General features: G+C 48.1%; 2 protein-coding genes across 2 annotated transcripts in view; one reads left to right on the top strand and one right to left on the bottom strand.

Annotated features, from left to right (window-relative positions):
* The window catches only part of LOC119965014 (hexokinase-1-like), a 75,093-nt gene that overhangs the window by 59,971 nt on the left and 1,643 nt on the right, over positions 1 to 13,479 (top strand). Inside the window, exon 8 of the mRNA XM_038795219.1 lies at positions 380 to 613. Within this exon, the coding sequence (XP_038651147.1) occupies positions 380 to 613 (234 nt within the window). The remainder of the gene's footprint in view (positions 1 to 379; positions 614 to 13,479) is intronic.
* The window catches only part of grk6 (G protein-coupled receptor kinase 6), a 159,450-nt gene continuing 158,401 nt past the window's right edge, over positions 12,431 to 13,479 (bottom strand). The window contains exon 15 of the mRNA XM_038795214.1: positions 12,431 to 12,508. Within this exon, the coding sequence (XP_038651142.1) occupies positions 12,494 to 12,508 (15 nt within the window). The 3' untranslated portion in view covers positions 12,431 to 12,493. The remainder of the gene's footprint in view (positions 12,509 to 13,479) is intronic.

Raw genomic sequence — 13,479 nt, 5'->3', positions numbered from 1 at the left:
ACTAAGTGCTGTTAAATCCGATCTCGACAAAGCGCCATGGAGAAACGCGTCACCAGTCGTGCCTAAATGACGCTGAGAAATGTTTCAATTGAATCGCATCTTAAATCTGCCAAACTATATCTGTCCTGTGATTGTTGTTGATTTTCTTCTCATTTATTTTTTGGGCTGAGGGCTTTCTTTCATCGTTTTCGCTTTTTTGAATTTTTCTTCTTCCTCCTTTACTTTTCTTTTCTCTTCCAAATCTAAGTTTATTAAATTATTGCTGTACTGTGAGCTGTTTACTGGATTGTTTTTCATTATGATTGTTCTTAAAACTTAATGAACAGAAATTAATTATTAAAATATTTGTAAAAATCCTCTTTTCCTTCCCCACTCTCAGTGACAGTGGTGATCTGCTGCATGTTCAAGCTATTCTGGAGGAGCTGGGCCTGCCCTGTGGTATTGAAGACTGTGCAGTGGTGCAGGAGGTTTGTTTGACAGTGTCCCAGAGAGCAGCTCAGCTATGTGGGGCAGGACTAGCAGCCGTGCTGGAGACAATGAGAGAAAACCGCCAGCTGAACCGGATGAAGATAACTGTTGGAGTGGAAGGGACCTTATACAAGTTACACCCTCAGTAAGTCTCAATGTGATACATTTCCCCGAGCCCAAACTGCACACATTATCCCCACAATGAGCCCCTTGTTCTGGACCCGGTTTAACGTGATGTGGTGTGTTGCAGAGTCTCGTTCTGATCCTGGTTTAACGTGATGTGGTGTGTCTCAGAGTCACGTTCTGATCCTGGTTTAAGATGATGTGGGTGTGGTAAACCACTGTTACACCTGTATTAGGTGATGTAAGGTAGGACCTGTACTACAGTTTCGCCGGTAGCCCCTGCCTGCTGGCTCCGCCCAGTAGGAGGAGCGTGTCCTCTATTCAGCAGCCATTTCGCCAGCTGCTGTGGGAGGCCACACATCTTACTGCAATAAAGCCACAGTTGTATCCAACCTCAGTCTTTCTACAATTGATCGTGCATCAGTAGTGTGTCCCAGAGTCTCGTTCTGATCCCGATTTAAGATGATGTGATGTGTACCAGAGTCTCGTTCTGGTCCTCGTTTAACGTGATGTGGTGTGTCCCAGAGTCTCGTTCTGATACTGGTTTAAGATGATGTGGTGAGTCCCAGAGTCTCGTTCTGATCTTGGATTAAGATTATGTGTTGTGTCCCTGAGTCTCGTTCTGATCCCAGTTTAAGAGGATGTGGTGTGTCGCAGAGCCTCGTTCTGATCCTGGTTTAAGGTGATGTGGTGCGACAGAGTCTTGTTCTGATCCTGGTTTAACGTGATGTGGTGTGTCCCAGAGTCTCGGTCTGATCCTGGTTTAACATGATGTGCTGTGTCCCAGAGTCTCGTTCTGATCCCGATTTAAGATGATGTGATGTGTACCAGAGTCTCGTTCTGGTCCTCGTTTAACGTGATGTGGTGTGTCCCAGAGTCTCGTTCTGATACTGGTTTAAGATGATGTGGTGAGTCCCAGAGTCTCGTTCTGATCTTGGATTAAGATTATGTGTTGTGTCCCTGAGTCTCGTTCTGATCCCAGTTTAAGAGGATGTGGTGTGTCGCAGAGCCTCGTTCTGATCCTGGTTTAAGGTGATGTGGTGCGACAGAGTCTTGTTCTGATCCTGGTTTAACGTGATGTGGTGTGTCCCAGAGTCTTGGTCTGATCCTGGTTTAACATGATGTTGCGTGTCCCAGAGTCTCGTTCTTATCCTGGCTTAACGTGATGTGGTGTGTCTCAGAGTCTCGATCTGATCCTGGTTTAACATGATGTGCTGTGTCCCAGAGTCTCGTTCTGATCCTGGATTAACGTGATGTGGTGTGTCCCAGAGTCTCGTTCTGATCCTGGTTTAACGTGAGGTGGTGTGTCCCAGAGTCTCGTTCTGATCCTGGATTAACGTGATGTGGTGTGTCCCTGAGTCTCGTTCTGGTCCTGGTTTAACGTGATGTGGTGTGTCCCAGAGTCTCGTTCTGGTCCTGGTTTAACATGATGTGCTGTGTCCCAGAGTCTCGTTCTGATCCTGGATTAACGTGATGTGGTGTGTCCCAGAGTCTCGTTCTGATCCTGGTTTAACGTGATGTGGTGTGTCCCAGAGTCTCGTTCTGATCCTGGATTAACGTGATGTGGTGTGTCCCAGAGTCTCGTTCTTACCCTGTAAGGGAATCTGGGGTTCTGTGGAGAAGGCAGGAGAATGGGGATGAGAAAAATATCAGCCATGATTGAATGGTGGAGCAGACTCGATAGCCTGAGTGGCCTTATTCTGCTCGTATGTCTTATGGTCTTAAAAGGATGTTAACTAGGGTTCCGGGTGAGCACATTCCTCTAGTGTGAAGGGTAAGGCTGGGAGAAGGAGGGAACCCTGGATGACTCGGGATATTGAGGCCATGGTCAAAAGGAAGTAGGAGGCATATGACATGCATAGGCAGCTGGGATCAAGTGGATCCCTTGAAGAGTATCGGGCTTGTCGGACTAGAGTTAAGAGAGAAATCAGGAGGGCAAAAAGGGGACATGAGGTTGTCTTTGTAGATGAGGCAAAGGAAAATCCAAAGAGCTTTTATAGATACATAAAGGGTAAATGGGTGACTAGGGGGAGGGTAGGGCCTCTTGAGGATAAACAAGGTCATCAATGTGCAGAACCACATGGGATGGGAGAGGTCCTGAATGAATATTTCTTGTCAGTATTTACTGTTGAGAATGGTATGAGTGTTAGGGAAATAAAAAGTGACGTCTTGAGGAGTGTACATATTACAGAGAAGGAGATGCTGGAGATATTAAAGCCCATCAAGATAGATAAATCCCTGGGACCTGATGAAATGTATCCCAGGGCATTGTGGGAGGCGAGGGAGGTAATTGCGGGCCCCCTGGCTGAGATGTTTGAATCATCGACAGCCACAGGAGAGGCACCTGAAGATTGGAGGGCAGCAAATGTTGGGCCCTCGTTTAAGAAGGGCTATGGGGATAAGCCTGGGAACTACAGACCTTACTTCTGGAGTGGGTAAGTTGTTAGAAGGTATTCTTTTTTTTCATTTAGTGTTCCCAATTCATTTTTTCCAATTAAGGGGCAATTTAGTGTGGCCAATTCACCTATCCTGCACATCTTTTTGGGTTGTGGGGGCAAAGCCCACACAAATACAGGGAGAATGTGAAAACTCCACACGAACAGTGACCCAGAGCCAGGATCGAACCTGGGACCTCAACGCCATGAGGCAGCAGCACTAACCACTGCGCCCACTGTGCTGCCCTGTTAGAAGGTATTCTGAGGGACAGTATCTACAGGCATTTAGATGGGCAAGGGCTAATTAGGGAAAGTCATGTAAGGCTTTGTAAGGGGAAAGTCATGTCTCACGAATTTGCCTGAGTTTTATGAAGGGAAAACCAAGAAGGTAGATGGGGGCAGTGCGGTCAACGTTGTCTACATACACTTTAGCAAGACCTTTGAAAAGAATCCAGGGTGAGGTAGCCAATTGGATACAAAATTGGCTTGGCGACCAAAACTAAAGGGTGGTTGTGGAGGGTTATTTTTCAAACTGGAGGCCTGTGATCATTGGTGTGCCTCAGGGTCCACTGTTATTTGTTACATCTAGAAATTATTTAGATGAGAATGTAGGAGGCATGGTTAGTGAGTTTGCAGATGACACAAATATTAGAACACAGAACAGTACAGCACAGAACAGGCCCTTCGGCCCTCAATGTTGTGCCGAGCAATGATCACCCTGCTCAAACCCACGTATCCACCCTATACCCGTAATGCAACAACCCCCCCCTTAACCTTACTTTTAAGGGCACTACGGGCAATTTAGCATGGCCAATCCACCTAACCCTCACATCTTTGGACTGTGGGAAGAAACCGGAGCACCCGGAGGAAACCCACGCACACACGGGGAGGACGGGCAGACTCCGCACAGACAGTGACCCAGCCGGGAACCGAACCTGGGACCCTGGAGCTGTGAAGCATTTATGCTAACCACCATGCTACCGTGCTGCCCCGTGGCATTTGGATAGTGAAGAAGGTTATATAAGATTGCAACATTATCTTGACCAATTGGGCCAGTGGGCCGATGAATGGCAGATGGAGTTTAATTTGGATAAACGTGAGATGATGTATTTTGGTAGATCAAATCAGTGCAGGACTTATGCAGTTAATGGTAGAGAGTTGGGTAGAGTTATAGAACAAAGAGATCTAGGAGTACATGTTCATAGCTCCTTGAAGGTGGAGTCCTTGAAGGTTGGAAAATCTCACCGAATGCATGGATCAATTCGAGCAGCAGCTGGAAGCATTGAGGAGCACACAATTAGCTGAAATTCTGATAAATAATAGCTTCAGAGATGTGGTCACACCCAAGGTACAGGAAGATAGGTGACCACCAGACGGGGTAGGCAGACAGCGCAGGGGGTCCCCTATGGCTGTCCCCCTATCCAACAAATATGCCATTTTGGATGCTGATGAGGGGGAAGGTCCATTAGGGGGCAGCAGCAGCAGTGGCCAGAGCGAAGGCACCACGACTCGCCCTGCTGCACAAACGGGGGTACAAAGCGTAGAAAAGCAATAGCGGTAGGAGATTCAATAGTCAGGGGCACGATAGGCACTTCTGTGGCCGTAAAAAGGATGGTAGTTTGCCTCGATGTCTCTGAGCGGGTAAAAAGCATCTAAAAACGGGAGGGAAATCAGATAGAGGTCATTGTCCACATTGGCATGAATGACATAGGTAGAAAGAGTAGTGAGGTCCTGCAACGGCAATTTAAGGAGCTAGGCAGAAGATTAAAAAACAGGACCTCTAGGGTAGTAATCTGGGGATTACTCCCCGTGCCACGTGTTAGCGAAGCTAGCAATAGGGATATAGTGCAGTTGAACACCTGGCTAAAGAACTGGTGCAGGAGGGAGGGTTTCAGTTTTTTGGATCATTGGGATGTCTTCCAGGGAAGGTGCACCTGTACAAGAAGGACGGGTTACACCTAACTTGGAGGGACACCAATATCCTGGCTGAGAAGTTTGCTAATATGGTTCGGGTGGGCTTAAACTAATTTGGCAGGGGGGTCGGAATCAGGACAGTAAGCCAGCAAGTGTAGAGACTGGGGATGAGCATGGTACCAGGGTCAGGCGTGCTAAGAGGAAGGGTAGGCTGGGGGAGGTCAAACTCAGTGGGACTGGAGGCCTGGAGTGTGATGTGTTATCTGAGTTGGTTTAACATTGACTGCAACTGGATGCAGTAAAACGAGAAACAGGCTTCCAACACAGGAGATGGTCCAACACTGTTTTATTGAACCTGCTGGTTGCTGTACATAATCTGTACATAATAGAGTTGACACTCTATTAATCTAAACTGATAACTTCTGACTGGCTTGACCAGACTAGCTCTCTGTCACATGGAGACAGTGCTCATGGCCTTGTGCACTCTAACTATATCTGTAGCTGTATCCTGTGAGAAGAGGGAGAGTCTTCATGCCTTGTGTGTTTTATAGTGGTAGTGTCCTGTCTGGTAATTGGTTGTTCTGTGTGTTCATTGGTTATCCTGTGTGTCAATCACTGCCTGTCTGCATCTCATTATATACATGAGTGGATATTGTGGCAGAGTGTATCTGCTTCAATGCACGGAGTCTAACCGGTAAGAACTTGAATGTGGTTGCTGTAATGTAGAGTTGGTAAAAAAATGGACAGGACTGGCAGCTAAATATTCCAGGATATAGGTGTTTTAGGCGAGACGGGGGAAGGTAAAAGAGGTGGGGAGTTGCAATACTGGTTAGAGAACATATCACAGCTGTACAGAGGGAGGACACCATGGAGGAATCAAGTAAGGAGGCACTGTGGGTAGAGCTCAGAAACAGGAAGGGGGCAGTCACTATGATGGGGGTGTACTACAGGCCTCCCAACAGCCCGTGGGAAGTTGAAGAACAGATATGTAATCAGATTCCGGATAGATGTAGAAACAATAGGTTTGTTGCTGCGGGAGGCTTTAATTTTTCCTCATATTGACTGGAAATCCCTGAGGGCTAGGGGTCTGAATGGTGAGGAATTTGTTAAGTGTGTACAGGAAGGTGTTTTGGAACAATATGTTGAAAGTCCGACTAGAGAGGGGGCTATATTGGACCTAGTACTAGGGAACGATCCAGGCCAGGTCATCAATGTTGTAGTGGGAGAACATGGCCACAGGTGAGACCCCAGAGGATTGGAGGATAGCCAATGTTGCACCGTTATTTGTGAGGGGTTGCAAGGATAATCCGAGTATTTATAGGCCAGTGAGCTTGACGTCAGTGATAATGAAATTGTTGGAAAAGATTCTAAGATAGGGGCCGGATTCTTCGTTTCAAGGACTATGTCCTCACGTGGTCTTTTATGGCAGAAAAACTGGCATCAAAAGGCACAGATTCACAGCCCTGCAGGGGGCTAGCAGGGACCCGTCGTGGAGCTCGCAGCTCTCGCTGCCGACACAGCTCCCCGCACTTCCGGGTCAGAGGTCGCGCATGCGCACGACGGCAGCCTCCAGCGGCCGCGAGGTCCTTCATGTCGGACTCAGCCCTGGACCCCCGTTCGGCCGCTCCCTCGCTCCGAACTGGCCCCTTCTGTCCTCTGATCGGGCCGCCTCCGACTGCAGGCTGTGGACTGAATCCGCAGTCGCCATGCGAGATTCCAGAATGGCAGGACCACATTAGAAATACGCCGTCGGGAATTTGGCCGGTTGGGGGCGGAGAATAGCGGGGTGGGCCTCAGGTGGTGGATACACTGCGCAGCGTACTTGCTTTTCGGGGGGGGGGGGGGGGGTGGAGAATCGATGAACCGGCGCCGGTCCCGATTTCATGCGTGAAACTGGATTCTCTGCCCTATCACTGAACTCGATTTCGGCATCGGGGTGCGGCGAATCCATCCCAGGATTTATGCACATTTCCTTATTAGCGACAGACAGCATGGTTTTGTACGAGGGAAGTCATGTCTCACTAACTTAATGGAATTTTTTGAAGAGGTGACAAAAATGATGGATGAGAGAAGGGCTGTGGATGGACTACATGGACTTTAGTAAAACGTTTGATAAGGTCCCTCATGGCAGGCTGGTGCAGAAGATGAAATCACATGGGGTCAGGAGTGAACTAGCTGGATGGATTCAGAACTGGCTTGGACATAGAAGGGTAGCAGTGGAAGGGTGTTTTTCCGAATGGAGGTCTGTAACTAGTGGTGTTCCGCAGGGATCAGTACTGGGACCTCTGCTCTTTGTAATATATATATAAATGACTTGGAAGAAAACCTAGCGGGTCTGATTAGCAAGTTTGTGGATCATACTAAGATTGCAGGAGTTGTGGATAGTGATGAAGATTGTCAGAGAATACAACAGGATATAGATATGCTGCAAAATTGGGCAGGGAAATGGCAGATGGAATTTAACCCGGACAAATGCAAGGCGGTGCATTTTGGTAGATCCAATTCAGGTGGGAATACAATCAATGGCAGAACCATCAGGAGCATAGAGATACAGAGAGATCTGGCGTGCAGGTCCACAGATCCTTAAAAGTGGCAGCACAGGTGGAAATGTTGGTGAAGAAAGCATATGGCATGCTTGCCTTCATTGGACGAGGTATCGAGAATAAAAGCTCAAAAATTATGTTACAATTATCTAGAATGTTGGTTCGGCCACATTTGGAATACCGTGTCCAATTCTGGTCACCACACTACTAGAAGGATGTGGAGGCTTTGGAGAGAGTCCAGAAAAGGTTTACTAGGATGTTGCCTGGTATGGAGGATATTAGCTATGAGGAGAGATTGAATAAATTGGGATTGTTCTCCCTCGAGAGACGGAGGCTGAGTGGCGACCTGATAGAAGTTTATAAAATTATTAGGGGTATAGATAGGGTGAACAGTAGGAGGCTTTTTCCCAGGGCAGAAATGACAATTACAAGGGGGGAAAAGCTCAAGGTGAGGGGGGAAAGATTCAGTGGAGATGTGCGGGTGACGTTTTTTTACACAGAGGGTGGTGGTGGCCTGGAATGCACTGCCAAGTGAGATGGCTGAGGCAGATATGTTAGCGAACTTTAAGACTTATCTGGATAGGCACATGAATAGACAGGGCATTGAAGGATACAGACGGTTGGTCCAGATAGGGCACATGATCGACGCAGGCTTGGAGTGTGGAAGGGCCTGTTCCTGTGCTGTACTGTTCTTTCTTCTTTGTCCTTTGTTCACACCTGGAACACTGTGAAGTGTTTTGGTCCCCTTACGTAAGGAAAGATACACTGGCATTGGAAGCAGTTCAGAGGTTTACTCGGTTGATCCTGGATATGGAGGGATTTTCTTATGAGGAGAGGTCGAGTAGGTTGGGCCTGTACTCACTGGAGTTTAGAAGAACGGAAGTTGACCTTATTGACACAAAAAGGATTCTCAGGGGGATTGACAGGGTCGATGCTGAGAGGATGTTTCTCCTTGTGGGAGCGTCAAGGACCAGAGGGCATAATCTCAGAGTAAGGGGTCTCCCATTTAAGACTTCTCTCAGAGGGTAGGGAATCTGTGGAATTATTTCCTGCAGTAGAGGCTAGGTCATAGAATTATGATAGAATTCCCACAGTGCAGAAGGAGGCCATTCGGCCCATCAAATATACACCGACCCTCCAAAAGAGCTCCCTACCTCGGCCCACTCCCTCACCCTATAACCTACCTAACTTGCACATCTGTGGACATCAAGGGGCCTTGCCAATCCACATAACCTGCACATCTTTGGACTGGGGGGTGGGGGGAGAAACAGGAGCACCCGGAGGAAACCCACGCAGACACCGGGAGAACATTCAAACTCTACACAGTCATCCACGGCCGAAATTGGAGTCATTAAGTATGTTCAAGGGCTGAGATAGACAGACTTTTCACCAATCAGGGAATCAAGGGTCATGGGGATAAGTGGAGTTGGAGATTATGATATCAATTATAATGTCATTGAATGGTGGAGCAGACTTGACAGGCTGAGTGGCCTACCTCTGCTCCTATATCTAGTGGTCCTATCGTCTCTTGTTGCAGAATCATTAGGGGTCACTATTTAAAAATAAGCGTTTGCTCATTTAAGACAGAGAAGAGAATTTTATTTCTCTGTGAGGTTTGAGTATCTAGAATTCTCTTCCTCGAAAGGTAATGTAAGCAGTCTTTGCATATTTTGAAGGCAGAGCTAGATATATTCTTGATTAACAAGGGGGTGAAAGGTTACTGGAGGTAGGCAGAAATGTGGGGTTGGGGTTCCAATCAGATCAGCCATGATCTTATTGAATGGCGATGCAGGCTCGATGGGTGAAGTGAGTATGTAGGTATGATTGTAGTTGCATCTCACCACAGTCAGGATCAATATCATGACAGCGAAGATTGTTCATGTTTTTGGGAGACTTTAAAGCAGTTAGCTAATGAACCAGCTATTCTACAAGAGTGGGTTTGCACTTGTGGCCCAGTGATCTAGGTCACAGAACTGGTAAATCACCAACCAAAAGAAAATTCTCCAGGGTTCCAGTCTCTAATCCCACCATGGTGGATAGTAAAAATCATCTGGGTTCATAGGACATAGACATAGAACAGTACAGCACAGAACAGGCCCTTCGGCCCTCGATGTTGTGCCGAGCAATGATCACCCTACTCAAACCCACGTATCCACCCTATACCCGTAACCCAACACCCCCCCCCCCCCCCCCTTAACCTTACTTTTTAGGACACTACGGGCAATTTAGCATGGCCAATCCACCTAACCCGCACATCTTTGGACTGTGGGAGGAAACCGGAGCACCCGGAGGAAACCCACGCACACACGGGGAGGACGTGCAGACTCCACACAGACAGTGACCCAGCCGGTAATCGAACCTGGGACCCTGGAGCTGTGAAGCATTTATGTTAACCACCATGCTACCCCATGCTGATGCTGGACTGGGGTGGGCACAGTAAGAAGTCTCACAACACCAGGTTAAAGTCCAACAGGTTTATTTGAAATCACAAGCTTTCGAAGCGCTCCTCATGAAGGAGCAGTGATCCAAATGCTTATGGTAGTGGCCGCCTGGTACGAGGTGGTGGAAGCAGATAAGATATTTTTTGAAAATATAAATATTTTTTATTGGATTTTTGAATGAAGTATATTTACCATTATGTACACACAATACATATTCACATATATACACATGGAAGAGAAGAGAACATGCACAAAAAACAGAACAAACAATAACAAATTAAAAGGTGGAATAAAATAATGGGAGGGTATTATGTGCCAGCTCAACAACAGCAGCTCTGTACAATCGGCAGTATTGTTTTTAGCACATAAGTAGGCATATACATTTGGGGTTCCGGGGAAACAAATACAGAACAATTATAGAGGGCTCTGGTGTTGGTGTTGTCGCTTGCTTCTCCCGGACAGTTTTCTCTGCCGTTGTCGTCTCGTGATCACCTCCCTTTAGCCATACGTCCTGTCTTTCGCCCGGATTTTCCTTGTTCTCTGCTCCTGTAGACGCCAAGCTTGTTATTGTTTCCCGTACTCTCCTTCCGGCTGTCATTCCCTTGCCTCCCCCTTCCTCAGTCATTCCCCTCTATTGTTCCCCGATTCCTCCCTCTTCCACCCACTCCCCCCTCTCCTACCACTATTAGTTGCGTCAGGCTGAGCCTTGCGCAGGTGGAGGTGGAGTTGACCCTATGCAGTGCTTCGCTCCAGAGTCCCCATCCTATTTCAATCTCCAGGTCCTCCTCCCACTTCTTTCTTGTTGTGTCCAGTACGGTGTTGGCCCTTTCTACCAGTCGGTCATACATGTCACTACAGTTCCCTTTATCTAGGATGCTTGCGTCCAGTAACTCTTCCAGTAGTGTCTGTTGTGGTGGTTGTGGGTATGTCCTTGTATCCTTTCGTAGGAAATTTTTTAGTTGCAGGTACCTTAGCTCGTTCCCCCTGGCTAGCTGGAATTTCTCTGTCAGTTCGCCCAGTGCTGTGATCCTGCCGTCTGTGTATAGGTCCCTGACTGTCAGTGACCCTCCGTCCTGTCCCCACCTTTTGAAGGTGGCGTCAGTCAGCGCTGATGTGACCCTATGAATGTTGCAGATGGGAGCTTTGTCCGACATTTTGGTCAGGCCAAATTGCTGCCGTAGTTAGTCCAGGATTGGAGGGTGGCTATTACCACCGGTCTGCTGGAATGTTTTTTGGGTGGGGATGGAAGTGCCGCCGTGACGAGGGCCCGGAGGAAGGTCCCCCTGTAGGAGGCCTCTACTGTGCACTCCCACTCGGCTTCTGGCTCCTGGATCCATCCTCTATTTGCTCGGCCGTCGCCGCCCAGTGATAGAATTATAGGTTTGGGAGGGCGAACCCCACCCCCCCCCCCTCCCCGGATTTTGTTTTTTGTAGGACCTTCTTTGGGATCCTAGCATTTCCCCCCCCCCCCCCCATACGAACGCCATGATTAGTTTGTCCAGCGCTTTGAAAAAGGCCATGGGGATGTAGATCGGAATGGATCTAAGTAGGAAGAGGTACCTGGGCAGCACGTTCATTTTGATCGTCTGGACTCTCCCCGCGAGGGAGAGTGGGAGTGTATTCCATCTTTGCAGGTCCTTTTTTACTTCCTCTGTCAGGCTGGTGAGGTTCCATTTGTGGATCCCTTTCCAGTCATGGGCTATTTGGATCCCCAGGTAGCGGAATTTGTGTTGGGCTTGTTTAAACGGCAGTCCCATTAGTGCTGCCCCCTGTACTTGTGGGTGTATTGGGAAGATCTCGCTTTTGCTCATGTTGAGTTTGTAGCCCGAGAAGGCGCCAAACTCTTTCAGGAGCGTGGTGATTCTGTCCATGTTGCTCTGTGGGTCCGAAATGTAGAGGAGCAGGTCATCTGCATAGAGTGAGACTCTGCTCTCTGCCTCCCCTTCGGATCCCCCTCCAGACTTTTGCTGCTCTGAGCGCGATTGCTAGTGGTTCGATCTCTCGAACGAACAGCAGCGGGGACAGTGGGCATCCTTGTGTGGTGCCCCTGTGCAGTTGGAACAGGAGTTGATGTTGTTGGTCCGTACGCTCGCCATGGGAGCGTTGTGTAGGAGCTTTACCCAGGAAGTGAACCCTGTTCCAAGCCCAAACCAGTATCCCTATGAGGTATTTCCATTCGACTCTGTCAAAGGCCTTTTCTGCGTCTAGGGAGACTATGGCCTCTGGTGTTCTCTCCACGGATGGGGTCATTATCATGTTTAGCAGGCGCCTGATGTTCGATGTTAGCTGCCTCCCTTTGACAAAACCCGTCTGGTCCTCTGTGACCACCTCAGGTACACAGTCTTCTAGCCTTTCGGCTAGGATGTTGGCCAGTATTTTGGCTGGTACGGGAATTGAACCGTGCTGCTGGCCTGCTTTAAAAGCCAGCGATTTAAACCACAACCTTGCAGACAAGGCTAGATTTTTAAAGATTAACTTCTGGGTTTCCCTTAAGATGCCTCACTCACCAAATTCTTGCTTTCACCTCACTTCAAGTCACATTCAGCCACAAGTCACAGTCACATTTATATTATTGAATTGTTATCTAAAAAGGGAAAGTGTGTACAATTACAGAGAGTAGCTTGCGGAATGGTGCGAGGTAACTCCTTTAGAGAGACAGCAGAGATACAAACAAAAGAACAAAGAAAAGTACAGCACAGGAACAGGCCCTTCGGCCCTCCAAGCCCGTGCCGACCATACTGCCCGACTAAACTAAAATCTTCTACTTTTCCTGGGTCCGTATCCCTCTATTCCCATCCTATTCATGTATTTGTCAAGATGCCCCTTAAATGTCACTATCGTCCCTGCTTCCACCACCTCCTCCGGCAGCGAGTTCCAGGTACCGACTACCCTCTGTGTAAAAAAACTGGCCTCGTACATCTCCTCTAAACCTTGCCCCTCGCACCTTAAACCTATGCCCCCTAGTAATTGACCCCTCTACCCTGGGAAAAAGCCTCTGACGATCCACTCTGTCTATGCCCCTCATAATTTTGTAGTCCTCTATCAGGTTGCCCCTCAACCTCCATCATTCCAGTGAGAACAAACCGAGTTTATTCAACCGCTCCTCATAGCTAATGCCCTCCATACCAGGCAGCATCCTGGTAAATCTCTTCTGCACCCACTCTAAAGCCTCCACATCCTTCTGGTAATATGGCGACCAGAATTGAACACCATACTCCCAAGAGTGGCCTAACTAAGTTTCTATACAGCTGCAACATGACTTGCCAATTTTTGTACTCAATGTCCCTGCCATTGAAGGCAAGCATGCCGTATGCCTTCTTGACTACCTTCTCCACCTGTGGAGGGACCCGTGGACCTGTACACCTAGATTTCTCTTTCAATATCTTGAGGGTTCTACCATTCACTGTATATTCTCTACCTGCATTAAACCTTCCAAAATGCATTACCTCACATTTGTCGGATTAAACTCCATCTGCCATCTCTCCGCCCAAGTCTCCAAACGATCTAAATCCTGCTGTCTCCTCTGACAGTCCTCATCGCTATCCGCAATTCCAC

The sequence above is a fragment of the Scyliorhinus canicula genome, chromosome 4 (assembly GCF_902713615.1).
Source record: "Scyliorhinus canicula chromosome 4, sScyCan1.1, whole genome shotgun sequence".
Classification (NCBI taxonomy): Eukaryota; Metazoa; Chordata; class Chondrichthyes; order Carcharhiniformes; family Scyliorhinidae; genus Scyliorhinus; species Scyliorhinus canicula.
This window is presented reverse-complemented; position numbering and strand designations above follow the sequence as displayed.